Source organism: Triturus cristatus, chromosome 3_1 (genome assembly GCF_964204655.1).
Source record: "Triturus cristatus chromosome 3_1, aTriCri1.1, whole genome shotgun sequence".
NCBI classification, from domain to species: Eukaryota; Metazoa; Chordata; class Amphibia; order Caudata; family Salamandridae; genus Triturus; species Triturus cristatus.
In genome coordinates, this window is record NC_140583.1 from 3,266,882 (window position 1) to 3,280,745 (window position 13,864).

The 13,864-nt window shown below is 50.4% G+C and overlaps 1 protein-coding gene and 1 long non-coding RNA gene across 12 annotated transcripts in view; one reads left to right on the forward strand and one right to left on the reverse strand.

The window, feature by feature from the left end:
• Positions 1 to 9,563, reverse strand: part of LOC146859567 (uncharacterized) — a 92,456-nt gene extending 82,893 nt beyond the window's left edge. For 2 of the 6 annotated variants that reach the window (XR_014979304.1, XR_014979307.1), the window contains exon 1: positions 9,380 to 9,561. This is a non-coding gene — a long non-coding RNA (uncharacterized LOC146859567). Of the gene's footprint in view, positions 1 to 9,379 lie in introns of all 6 variants that reach the window. The other 4 variants (XR_014979306.1, XR_014979308.1, XR_014979309.1 and 1 more) reach the window with 4 other exon arrangements.
• A 193-nt stretch (positions 9,564 to 9,756) lies between these two features.
• LOC146859568 (zinc finger protein 10-like) overlaps positions 9,757 to 13,864 on the forward strand; it is a 486,604-nt gene continuing 482,496 nt past the window's right edge. For all 6 annotated transcript variants that reach the window (XR_014979310.1, XM_085646495.1, XM_085646498.1 and 3 more), the window contains exon 1: positions 9,757 to 9,887. Coding sequence is in view for 5 of the 6 variants with exons in the window: in XM_085646495.1 (XP_085502621.1) it covers positions 9,864 to 9,887 (24 nt within the window). In the remaining variant the exon portion in view is untranslated. The remainder of the gene's footprint in view (positions 9,888 to 13,864) is intronic.

A 13,864-nucleotide genomic window follows, 5' to 3' on the forward strand; every position in this document is an offset into this window, starting at 1 on the left:
GCATCTATAACGAAAGCTTACAGTTTTTTACAAGTGCCAGCAGGATCGTTACTACACTCATATCCATGGTTAGAGCCCCAAGGTTTTATAAACACCTACTGATGTGCTGTAATACTTACAGGAGGCAGGGCTGAGGCTATAGAGCACATATCCAAGGTTACAGGCGCCAAGGCTCTATAAACAACCCATCACATGCAGTAACAGTCGTAGGGGCACATGCTCTGCAGCTCATATCCATGATTTCAGACCAGAGTTTCTACAAACAGCCCCTGGAGTGCGGTAATACTCGCAGGGGGCTGGGCTCCACAGCTCACATGCATGGTTTCCGAACCTGAGTCTGTATAAACAACCCCCGGTGTGCTACAGTACTGCAAGGGTTGGGGCTCCACAGCTCACATCCATGGTTTTAAACTCCAAGTCTTTGTAAACACCCCCTGCTGTGCAGTAACACACACAGAAGGTAGGGCTGAGTCTCCACAGCTCGTATCCATAGTTTGAGAGGCGAGTTTCTACAAACAGCCCCTGGCATGCTGTGATACTCACAGTGGTGGGGCTGGGGCTCCTCAGCCCATACACATGATTTTCCGACCCAGAGTCTCTATAACCACACCCTCATGTACTGTATTATTCACAAAGGTTGGGGCTCCCCAGCTCATATCCATGGGATCAACCCTCGAGTCTCTATACACACCCTTTGGTGTGCTAGAATACTCACAGGGTCTGGGGTACAACAGCTCATGTCTGTGGTTTCAGACCTCGAATCTACACAAACAGCCCCTGGTATACTGTAATACTCACAGGAGGACTGGCGGGGCTCCACAGCTCACATCTATGGTTACTGACCCAGTCTCTATAAACACCCCCTAGTGTGCTATAATACTCACAGGGGCTGGGGATCCACAGCTCATATCTATGGTTTTAGACCCAGAGTCTCTATAAACAACCCCCCCCCCCCAGGTGTGATGTAATACTCACAGGGGTTGGGCTCCATAGCTCATATCCAAGGCTTCAGAACCAGTGTCTCTATAAACACCCACAGGTGTTATTTAATACTCATAGGTTACGAATCTGCTAAAGAAAGTTTAAAGCTTCTGGAGAACTTAGCGCCTTTGGGCCTTAATCAAACAGTTTTGCCCCCACTCATCTGGCCAGCCAGACCTTAGAACAAACCTTCACTTACCTACTTCTTGAAGTTGATTCTCCTACTCCGCTGGTTTGGATTGACCATTATATGCTCTGGTTTAGATGGGCAAAGTTTAGAAACATCCTTCTTAATAAAGGCAACTTATCCCAAACGGTTTGAGTCTTTGATTAAAATTAAACCAGAAACGTTGGGTAATAGATATGAAGAGGGTATTCCTTCTCTTACCGGCAATATCAGTGAGGATGTCTGTTGGATTGATAGTTGAATTGAGCTTGCTAGCCTAGCCTTAGCACCAAAAAATAGAACCCAACAACGTCGCACCAAAGAGCCCACACTTGGTACACCCTTTACCTCAAAAGAACAAAGCTAGTTTGGCAACGCAAAGAGAGGCCATGGGGAGTGAGCTACTGCCAAACAGAAGAATATGAAGCAGAACTAGGGAAGTATTACAAAGAAATGTAATTAGCAAAAAAAAAATGTACTTCAAGTCCAAACTTTTAAAGGCAGGAAACCACTCCAAGAATTTTTTTTTAAATGTTAAATCCTTTTCCTCTCCCGAAGTAGGTACCAACCAGAAACCCCTGTCCGTGGAATGGTGTGAATCACTCGCTCTTTGCTTTCAAGAAAAAATAGATACTATTTGGGCCAGCCGCTGGAGGAGGTATATTGAGCCCTTGCACAGAGGTAGTCGCCCAAAACGAGATAGAAAATTGGGTCCTTTCTGTCCCCATCATTAAAGCTGAAGCTAGCTCTCTGAATTCCTTCTCTCCCATATCTCTGGATGATTCTCTGCTAGCCTTAAGGTGCCTCAAATCGGGGTCCCCTTTGGACCCAGCCCCCCTTTTATTCTTGCTCAGGGGAGAGATTATCAATACACTGGTTAATCAGTTATTGAATATCTCACTCTCGTCAGCTACTGTACCTACAAAATGGAAACAAGCGACCGTCATTCCATTGCTTATAAAAACCCAGGCAGACGACTCTGACCTGACCTATTACAGGCCGATGTCTCTCCTCCCCGCCTTCTCTAAGGTGCCAGCGAAACATGTAAACAATCAGATATCGTCATTTCTTGAAAGGAATAACCTACTGCATGCTAGCCAATCTGGCTTTCGCCCTATTATAGTACCGAAACTGCTTTGCTAGAGGTTGTTGGAAGTGGGCGACAGGGCACTGTTGGTTCTTTTAGAGCTATTGGCTGCTTTTGACATGACTCCACACCTTATCCTCTTGGCTCCTCTCCACTCAGAAGGCATTGAGGAGCTGTTTTGGAAGCGGCTTGCATCTTTCCTGGAGGAGAAGGGACAAGAGGTATGATGCCACCCCTTTTCAGCCAAATCCTGCAAGTACCCCAGGGCTCTGCCCTTTTACCTTACTCCTTTGGCTACCTTAGCAGAACCTTTAGGGGCAAAAATTGTTTCATATGCAGATGACACCCAGCTGTTGTTTTCTTGGAAGAAAAACAAGCCTTGCTTAGGCAGCAAAATCGTGGTCGCGCAGCGGGCGCCCCAAAGGCGTGCCTAAGGCAAGCCCGTCCGCGCCTGGACTGCACCCAGTGCCAGACCCTCTGGCCCCCGCGAGCACCACGGTGCCAGACGCTGCTACGACAGCAACACACTCCACACACTCAACACCGGCAGACCCTCCACCTGCTTCCAGGCCACCCTGAAGATCACCCACGGAGCCTCCACATGCCAAAGCTGCAACTACACCTGCCTGCACACACCGGCACGTTCCACTCACCACACCAAAGCAAACCAAAACCACCTACGATGCATTCTGCTCAACACCCGCTCCGTCCACAGGCACGCCGTCGAACTCTGGGACCTACTCGACCCATCCTCCCCTGATGTCGCAATCCTGACGGAGACTTGGATGAACTCCTCATCGGCACCTGACGTCGCCATAGCCATCCCGGATGGTTACAAGATCACCCACACGGACCGCACCAACAGGCCGGGAGGAGGAATCGCCATCGTTCACAGAATTACCCTCAGAATCTCGACCTACACCGAAGACACCCTCAGCACCGCCGAACACCTGCACTTCCAGATCCACATCGACCCCAACACTACCCTCAGAGGAACACTCGTGTACAGACCCCCCGGACCCCGTCCACAGTTCATCGACTCCATCACAGATGTCGTCACCACACACACCATGGCCTCCACCGACTACATTCTCCTCGGAGACCTGAACTTCCACCTCGAGAACGCCGACAATAACTCGACCACTCTGCTCGACAATCTCACCAACCTCGGCCTCAAACAGCTCGTCACGGCACCCACCCACTCCGCCGGACACATGCTCGCACCCCAACTCCGTAAGATATTCAACAACTCATTCGAGACCGCTCGAAACACGCTAAAGAAACCCAAGGCCGACCCAAAGGATCGCAAGACCCTCCGGCCCATCTCCCTGCTACCGTTCCCGGCAAAAGTCATCAAAAAGATCGTCAACAGACAACTGACCGAATTCCTCGAAGAAAACAATGCCCTGGACTCATCCCAATCCGGATTCCGCACCAACCACGGCACCGAAACCGTCCCCATCGCCGCCACCGACTACATCAGGGCCCTGCTGGACAACGGCGAAACTGCAGCCCTCATCCTCCTAGACCTCTCAGCTGCCTTCGACACCGTCTGCCACCATACCCTTTGCACACGCCTCCACAACGCTGGGATCCGCGACAAAGCCCTGGACTGGATCCCCTCCTTCCTCACCGGCAGAACCCAGAGAGTCCGCCTCCCTCCATTCCGATCCATAGTCACCAAGATCACCTGCGGCATACCCCTAGGATCATCCCTCAGCCCGACCTTCTTCAACGTCTACATGACACCACTCGCTAACATCGTCCGATCACACGACCTCAACATAGTCTCATACGCCGACGACACCCAGCTGATCTGCTCCCTCACCAAAGACCCCGGTACTGCCAAAACCAACTTCCACGCAGGAATGAAGGCTGTCGCCGAATGGATCAAGATCAGCCGACTGAAACTGAACCCGGAAAAGACAGAGGTCCTCATCCTCGGCTCCACCTCCTCCACCTGGGACGACTCCTGGTGGCCAGCCTCACTGGGAGATGCACCGACACCCATCAACCACGCACGCAACCTGGACTACTCGCTGTCAATGACCCAACAAGTAAACGCCGTCTCCTCCTCCTGCTGCTTCAACACCCTCCGTATGCTTCGTATGATCTACAGATGGATCCCCACCGAAACCAGAAGGACTGTCACCTAGGCCCTTGTCACCAACAGGCTGGACTACGGCAACGCCCTCTACGCGGGAACCACAGCCAAACTTTAGAAGAGACTCCAACGCATACATAACGCCTCCGCACGCCTCATCCTCGACAACCCCCGCCAAAGCCACATCACTGCCCACCTGAAGGACATACACTGGCTTCCCGTCAACATGAGGATCACCTCCAAGCTCCTCACCCACGCTCACAAGGCACTACATGACACCGGACCAGCATACCTCAACAAGAGACTCACCTTCTACACCCCCAACCGCCAGCACCGCTCCACTGACCTCGCCCTCGCCACGGTCCCACGCATCCACCGAACAACCACCGGCAGCAGATCCTTCCCCCCCACCTCGCCGCCAGGACTTGGAACACCTTCCCCATCCACCTGCGTCGGACCCAGTACCTGCTGACCTTCCGGAGACTCCTCAAGACCTGGCTGTTTGATCAGTAGCTGTCCCCCCCACCCCGTGCCTTGAGACACTCACGGGTGAGTAGCGCGCTCTACAAATGTATGATTGATTGATGCAGTGGCCAAACTATTTTTGGGCTCCCCCGTGACTCTCATGTGTTCAGTCTTCTTAAGAATCTTCATTGTTTGCCGGTAAGGAAGAGGGTAATCTTTAAGACTCTGCTTGTGACCCAGAAAGCCCTATATGGAACTGCCCCTAGTTATCTACAAAACAAAATTAAAAAAGTTCTATGCCCCCCCCCCAGTGAAACCTTTGTTCTGCGAATCTCTGCCTTGCCAGAATCCCACGAATCAGGAAGGCATGGTCTAGGGGCAAAGCCCTTTCTTTCTTGGGCCCTTCCCTCTGGAACAAACTGCCTTTGACCCTCAGATGTATTAAGGCAATGCCTGTGTTTCGGATAAAGTTTAAGTCATGAAATTTTCCAGCCCCTAATTCCTTTCTTCTTCCCCCGCTGTCACCCTTTGGCAGTAGCGCCAGGATACACCTAGGAGTAACAGTTGCGATATGTAAACAACTCCACATAGACATAGACAAAGGGGCTGAATGTCCATGGCGTCAGACCCTGAGTCTCTATAAACACCCCTTCGTGTGAGTTAATGCTCACAGGGCTGGGGCTCAACAGCTGATATCTATAGTTTCCGGCCTGAGTCTCCATAACCACCTTCTCACGTGCAGTAACACTCATATGTAAAGGGGCTCCACAGCTCATTTTTATTTTTTTTGCAGAGTTTTTTATAGCGCGAACTTGACCCGAATCCAATCAGCTATCAGTGCGCTTTACATAGCACCAGTTACGTTACATTAGGACACACATTCATTCTTGGACACACATTCATTCTTTGTTAGGCACGGGGAGATGAAGTGATTTGCCCAGAATCACAGGATGTTCAGCGTCATTATCGAGACTCGAACCCTGTTCCCCAGGTCCGAGGTCGAGCACCCTAGCCGTTAGGCCAACTCCTCACCCCATCTTTGGCTTCAGACCCAGAGTCTCTATGAGCAGCCCCTGGTGTGCTGTAATAATCGCTGGGGCTTCACATGTCATAACTTTGGCTTCAGACCCAGAGTCTCTATGAAGAGCCCCTGGTGTGAGTTAATACTCACAGGGGCTCCACAGCCCATATGTATGGGCTCAGACCACTAGTCTCTATGAACAGCCCTTGGTGTGCAGTAACACTTACAGGGGCTGGGGCTCCACAGCTCATGTCCACGGCTTCAGACCCAGAGTCTCTATGAGTAGCCCCTGGTGGGAGTTAATACTCACAGGGGCTGGGGCTCCACAGCTCATGTCCATGGCTTCAGACCCTGAGTCTCTATAAACACCCTCTGGTGAGAGTTAATGCTTAGAGGGGCTGGGGCTCCACAGCTCATATCTTTGGCTTCAGACCCAGAGTCTCTATGAACAGCCTGTGGTGTGCAGTGACACTCACGGGGGCTGGGTCTCCACAGCTCATGTCCATGGCTTCAGACCCAGAGTCTCTATAAACACGCCCTGGTGTGAGCGAATGCTCGCTGGGGCTCCACAGATCATATCTTTGGCTTCAGACCCCTAGTCTCTATGAACAGCCCCTGGTGTGAGTTAATGCTCATGCGGGCTGGGGCTCCACAGCTCATATCTATAGTTTCCGGACTGAGTCTCCATAACCACCTCCTCACATGCAGTAACACTCTTAGGCAAAGGGGCTTCACAGGTCATATCTTTGGCTTCAGACCCAGAGTCTCTATGAGCAGCCCCTGGTGTGCAGTAACAGTCACAGAGGCTGGGTCTCCACAGCTCATGGCCATGGCTTCAGAACCTGAGTCTCTATGAACAGCCACTGGTGTGAGTTAATGCTCACAGGGGCTGGGGATCCACAGCTCATGTCCATGGCTTCAGACCCAGAGTCTCTATAAGCCGCCCCTGGTGTGATTTAATGCTCACAGGGGCTGGGGCTCCACAGCTCACATCTTTGGCTTCAGATCCCGTCTCTATGAACAGCCCCTGGTGTGAGTTAATGCTCACAGAGGCTGGGGCTCCACAGCTCATGTCCATGGCTTCAGACCCTGAGCCTCTATGAACAGCCCCTGGTGTGAGTTAATGCTCACAGGGGCTGGGTCTCCACAGCTCATGTCCATGGCTTCAGACCCTGAGTCTCTATAAACACCCCCTGGTGTGAGTTAATGCTCACAGGGGCTGGGGCTCCACAGCTCAAAACTTTGGCTTCAGATCCCTAGTCTCTATGAACAGCCCCTGGTGTGCAGTAACACTCACAGGGGCTGGGTCTCCACAGCTCCTGTCCATGGCTTCAGACCCAGAGTCTCTATAAACACCCCCTGGTGAGAGTTAATGCTCAGAGGAGCTGGGGCTCCACGGATCATATCGTTGGCTTCAGACCCCTAGTCTCTATGAACAGCCACTGGTGTGAGTTAATGCTCATGGGGGCTGGGGCTCCACAGCTCATATCTATAGTTTTCGGACTGAGTCTCCATAACCACCTCCTTACATGAAGTAACACTCTTAGGTAAAGGGGCTTCACACGTCATATCTTTGGCTTCAGACCCAGAGTCTCTATGAGCAGCCCCTGGTGTGCAGTAACAGTCACAGGGGCTGGGTCTCCACAGCTCATGGCCATGGCTTTAGACCTTGAGTCTCTATGAACAGACCCTGGTGTGAGTTAATGCTCACAGGGGCTGGGGCTCCACAGCTCATGTCCATGGCTTCAGACCCTGAGTCTCTATCAACACCCCCTGGTGTGAGTTAATGCTCACAGGGGCTGGGGCTCCACAGCTCACATCTTTGGCTTCAGATCCCTAGTCTCTATGAACAGCCCCTGGTGTGCAGTAACACTCACAGGGGCTGGGGCTCCACAGCTCATGTCCATGGTTTCAGACCCTGAGTCTCTATAAACAACCCCTGGTGTGAGTTAATGCTCACAGGGGCTGGGGCTCCACAGCTCGTAGCTTTGGCTTCTGACCCAGAGTCTCTATAAGCAGCCCCTGGTGTGATTTAATGCTCACAGGGGCTGGGGCTCCACAGCTCACATCTTTGGCTTCAGATCCCTAGTCTCTATGAGCAGCCCCTGGTGTGCAGTAACAGTCACAGGGGCTGGGTCTCCACAGCTCATGTCCATGGCTTCAGACCCAGTCTCTATAAACACCCCCTGGTGTGAGCGAATGCTCGCTGGGGCTCCACAGATCATATCTTTGGCTTCAGACCCCTAGTCTCTATGAACAGCCCCTGGTGTGAGTTAATGCTCATGCGGGCTGGGGCTCCACAGCTCATATCTATAGTTTCCGGACTGAGTCTCCATAACCACCTCCTCACATGCAGTAACACTCTTAGGCAAAGGGGCTTCACAGGTCATATCTTTGGCTTCAGACCCGGAGTCTCTATGAGCAGCCCCTGGTGTGCAGTAACAGTCACAGGGGCTGGGGCTCCACAGCTCATGTCCATGGCTTCAGACCCTGAGTCTCTATGAACAACCCCTGGTGTGAGTTAATGCTCACAGGGGCTGGGGCTCCACAGCTCATGTCTATAGCTTCAGACCCTGAGTCTCTATAAACACCCCCTGGTGTGAGTTAATGCTCACAGGGGCTGGGGCTCCACAGCTCACATATTTGGCTTCAGATCCCTAGTCTCTATGAACAGCCCCTGGTGTGCAGTAACACTCACAGGGGCTGGGGCTCCACAGCTCATGTCCATGGTTTCAGACCCTGAGTCTCTATAAACAACCCCTGGTGTGAGTGAAGGCTCACATGGGCTGGGGCTCCACAGCTCGTATCTTTGGCTTCTGACCCAGAGTCTCTATACGCAGCCCCTGGTGAGATGTAATGCTCACAGGGGCTGGGGCTCCACAGCTCACATCTTTGGCTTCAGATCCCTAGTCTCTATGAGCAGCCCCTGGTGTGCAGTAACAGTCACAGGGGCTGGGGCTCCACAGCTCATGTCCATGGCTTCAGACCCGGAGTCTCTATAAACAACCCCTGGTGTGAGTTAAGGCTCACATGGGCTGGGGCTCCACAGCTCGTATCTTTGGCTTCTGACCCAGAGTCTCTATACGCAGCCCCTGGTGAGATTTAATGCTCACAGGGGCTGGGGCTCCACAGCTCACATCTTTGGCTTCAGATCCCTAGTCTCTATGAGCAGCCCCTGTTGTGCAGTAACAGTTACAGGGGCTGGGGCTCCACAGCTCATGTCCATGGCTTCAGACCCAGAGTCTTTATGAACAGCCCCTGGAGTGATTTAATGCTCACAGGGACCGGGGCTCCACGGATCATATCTATGGTTTCCGGCCGGAGTCTCTATAACCACCTCTTCACGTGCAGTAACACTCACAGGTAAAGGGGCTTCACAGGACAGATCTTTGGCTTCAGGCCCAGTCTCTTCTCATGCCGAAGCCCCCCCCCCCTCCCCCCGGTGTGAGTTAATACTCACAGGGGGCCGGGCTGGGGCACCACAGCTCTATCCAATGTTACAGACCCAGGGTCTCTATATACCTACCCCCCTCCCCCAGGTGCTGTAATACTCACAGGGTGGGGGTCGCTGGGGCCCCCAGATCGCTCCAAACTGTCACCTCCCTCGGAAGCGGCACGTGCCACCTGCTCTCTAACGGTAACAACTGGTAGAGTCACAGGAAGTGACGCACGAACCCCTCAGCGCATTGTAGCGCACATAGTCACGGTCTTCCTGAAATGAAACTACTCCCCTCGGGACGAGGCCCCGCCTACGCTGAGAGGGAAGCACTGAGCATGCGAGGGCCTGAGACACGAGACCCTACGCAAGGTCCAAGAACGCATGCGCCTTAGGATTTTAAGAAATCTCATAGTGCATCTCTCTCGCGCATGCGTCGTAGAGTAAGCGCCCCGTGCGCATGCGTCGTAGCGTAGGAGCCCCGCGCGCATGCGCCCTCCAGACCTTCCCCCCCCAGCTCTCCATAGAGAAGGACCCGCCGAGGAGCAGTGACTGACGCGGAGGAGGCGCCGAGAGAGAGCTGGGCCGGCGACCCGCGTCACCATGAACAGCCAAAGGCCGGGGGCGGTGAGTCATGGCCACGGCGAGCCGCAGGGTTCAAGGAGCCGCACTGAGCACCTGCAGCACCGGTGGTGGAACGGAGCTCCCCCCTTCGGACCCCGCACTGGCCACCTGCATCGCCGGCAGGCGCACTGAGCGCCTCCGTGCCCTCAGACCCTGCACTGAGCTCCTGCAACGCCGGCAGGCGTACTGAGCTCCCCTCGCAACTTCAGACCCCGCACTGAGCGCCTGCATCGCCGGCAGGCGCACTGAGCTTACCCTGTGCCTGCACACCCCTCACTGAGCACCTGCAGGCGCACTGAGCTCCCTTCGTGCCCAGAGACCCCGCGCTGAGCTCCCCTCGTGACTTCAGACCCCGCACTGAGCGCCCCGGTGCCCTCAGACCCCGCACTGAGCGCCCCGGTGCCCTCAGACCCCGCACTGAGCGCCCCGGTGCCCTCAGACCCCGCACTGAGCGCCCCGGTGCCCTCAGACCCCGCACTGGGCTTTCCCCCCCCCGTTAGACCCCGCACTGAGCCTCCCTCTCCCCATTTCAGACCCCGCACTGAGCGCCCACATTGCCGGCAGGTGCACTGAGGGCCCCCCCTTTCAGACCCCGCACTAAGCGCCTGCATCGCCGGCAGGCGCACTGAGCTCCCCATGCCTTCACACCCCACACTGAGCACCTGCAGATGCACTGAGCACCTGCATATGCACTGAGTTCTGCAATCAGTCCTTAGCACACACCCTTTTTATCAAACATAAAGTTATTTTGTGTTTTCACAATAACAGTACAAATCAGTTGGCAGAAGAAATAGATTAGTCTCCTCTTATGGGTGGTTCTTTATTCATTAGGTGTCTTCCGTGCGATACACAACATCCAGCCAACACGTGTTTCGTCGCAACAAGGGAATGTAGTCCCGCGACTTTTTCAAGGCTGTGTTACAAAAGAAATTGAGAACCTATATAGTGCATAACTTGAAAACATGTACTTAATGGCAATGCCAAAGCAACTTGGTGGTGAAACTCAAGAACCGACTATCAACGGGTGAGCAAGTAGTCCATTGCAAAAACACTAAGCATTGAAACGTTTAACATTTCTTATTTAAAGAAATCTTAGTATAAACATAACCTATATATGATTCTAATAGGACGGAGAGAGCTGGAGAAACGTGCTGAAGTGAGGAAATACGCTAAAAAACCAAAGCTAATCATAATTTTGAGTGGCAAAACCCACGTGAACAGTTTCGTGGTGTGATGTGGCTAGGTTCAATTCAATGTGTTTAAGACCAGACGAGGTGCGTCTATATGTGTGCTCATGCGAAGATATTTTGTGTGCCATATATCAGTGAAGACAAACGTGAACGTGAAATTGGGAGTCATCCGGTCATAGCTACCTATTCTTTGCTTGGTAAAGTATTTCTGAAAAGATGATAAACATATCCTTATTTAGTTCTTGTAAAAGGGACTCAGAAAATCCAGAACCGAAAATAAACATGGGCAGTTTTTGTTAAAGTAAAAACACCTACTTATTAAGTGGTGATAATTCCAAACCACCTATGGTTTCAGTAGTAGTGGCATCACTTTCTTCCTCAGTATTTGTTCATTGGTCAGGTTCAATAAAGTTATTTTCAGTACTGTGAAAAATAAGTTAAGCGAGTTAATTAACCTATATCACATGCTGTATACTAATTCTAACGTCGTTGTACGGTGTGTTGTATTAATAACGCAAGAGGCTGAGCTTGATTTAAAAACTCGGTCCTTATGTATGGATTTGAATGCTTAGATAGATATTGAAAACCGAAAACGGCTGTCCTAAAAGATGACAAAATCGTCTTTCACGTATAGTGGCTATGAGTTAATTATGCGCATTTGTAAGCGCAGGCTCATAATAAAAAGAAAAACCATCATTGGCTACTACTCAGTTATCAGAATGTATTCTTAAAGAATTCATCATCCTATAACGAAAATTGTGTTAAACGTAAAGAAATGATTGCGTATATCCACATGTGAAGTGCGTTGATGCGGAGTGTAAACAAGCCTTGGTCACTATCTGTCCTCAATCTAAAGTGTACCTGTTTATATTTTAAAATAGCGTAAGCCCCCAATTAGTGCTTAAAAGGCTCTATTAATTCATCGTGACATGACTCGTGTCATGACCGGAAACCCGACCAAAATAAGGGATAAGGTTTCTACACTGTCTTATCAGCTCACTGGGTAAATATTCCTAGTAAACTAAAACGCGTGAGGAACGCATGCTACGCTTACCTTATTAGACTGTAAGACGAGCCGGAATAGTGCCCGTCACTGGTTTCCCGTTTGAAGTGTTCGCATGCGAGTGGCTTACCTGGTGATTATGTTTCCGGTTTAGGAACGTGAAGCGTAATCACGTGACTAGTTTCATTGCGTGCCTCTTCTCATGCAGTGAATAGAAAAGGGACTCAGGTGAAATGGCAAATACTGCGGCCATTTTAAAGCTATGCATTGTATCCTAGAGTTAATGCTAATATCTATTTTATAGATCTCTCCAGCTATTAGAAACAGTACAAGAGAATCGGAATTATAGAATAAAACAAATAATTCAAACAGTGTGAAATAAGACGTATTGTAAATTGGGTGACCCAGATTGCTATGAAACCTTAATAGGCAATCCTATTTGGGTGCTAACCAAGTATATCAACACTCAACTAAAAAAATGGCAAGAACAGGGACTGCTTGATGATAATGAATTCACTTATCTAAAAGTTGATCGACCAAGATACCCATGTATTTACACTGTACCAAAAGTACATAAGAACCTTCCTTTCCCACCTGGTAGACCCATAATATCGGGGATAGGTGGTCCGACAGAAAGGATATCTGAACACGTAGACATCTTTCTGAAGCCTTTAGTAACCAACTTAGCTTCATATATAAGGGACACTAAACACATTCTGAGTACCTTAGCTGACCTAAACTGGGAAGATAACATGACTATGGTCACACTGGATGTAACCGCTTTGTACACCAGTATAAAAAGAGATATTGGCATTAGAGCAGTCAAAAGGATGTTGAACAGAAGGGCTGCTAGCTCCTGGAACCATACAGAAATGCTCATTGAAATGATAGAACTAATATTGGACAACAATGTGTTTCTCTTCAAACAACAATGGTTTAGACAAACACAGGGAGTAGCGATGGGCTCCAGATTTTCTCCCTCGTATGCCAACCTCTTTATGGGTTGGTTCGAGGAGACGAGAATCTGGGGCCCATTGGGTGCTGAATATAACGACTCTATTCTATTTTGGGGTCGTTATATAGACGATTGTATCATGATCTGGACAGGGACGAATACCAAACTCTTAAGTTTTTTTGAATTTCTTAACAACAACGATTGCAATATAAGATTCACCATGGAACACAGCAAAACGCACATATCATTTCTAGACGTGGAACTATATATATACAACAGCAAAATTGAGAGTAGACTGTACCGCAAGGCAACAGCTTGTAACTCTCTGTTGCATGCTAGTAGTGCACATCCCTATCACCAAATACGTTCTATCCCATTTGGAGAACTGACTAGAACCAGACGTAATTGTAGTAGGGATGATGAATTTCAGACACAGAAAAAAGGAATACTAACCAGGTTCAAAAGGAGGGGCTACAGTAAACCTTTACTGAAGAAAGCGGAAGAAAGAATAGACAAAATGACCCAACTCGAAACATTGAAGGACAAACCCAAACAGGATGATAATGATCAAAAAATCAGACTGATTACCGGTTACAACAATTGGTCGGTAGTTTTAAAAAGGAGCCTCAACAGACACTGGCACTTACTAAAGGCAGACAATACCCTTAGGGAGTTCATTACAGACAAACCCACTATAACATACAGGAGGGGGGTCTCACTGAGGAACCTACTGAGTCCTAGCTACCCAAAAACAATCACCACAACTAATTGGTTTAGCCAATATTCATGTGGCTTCTACACATGCGGTCATTGTAGCTCGTGCAAATGGGCT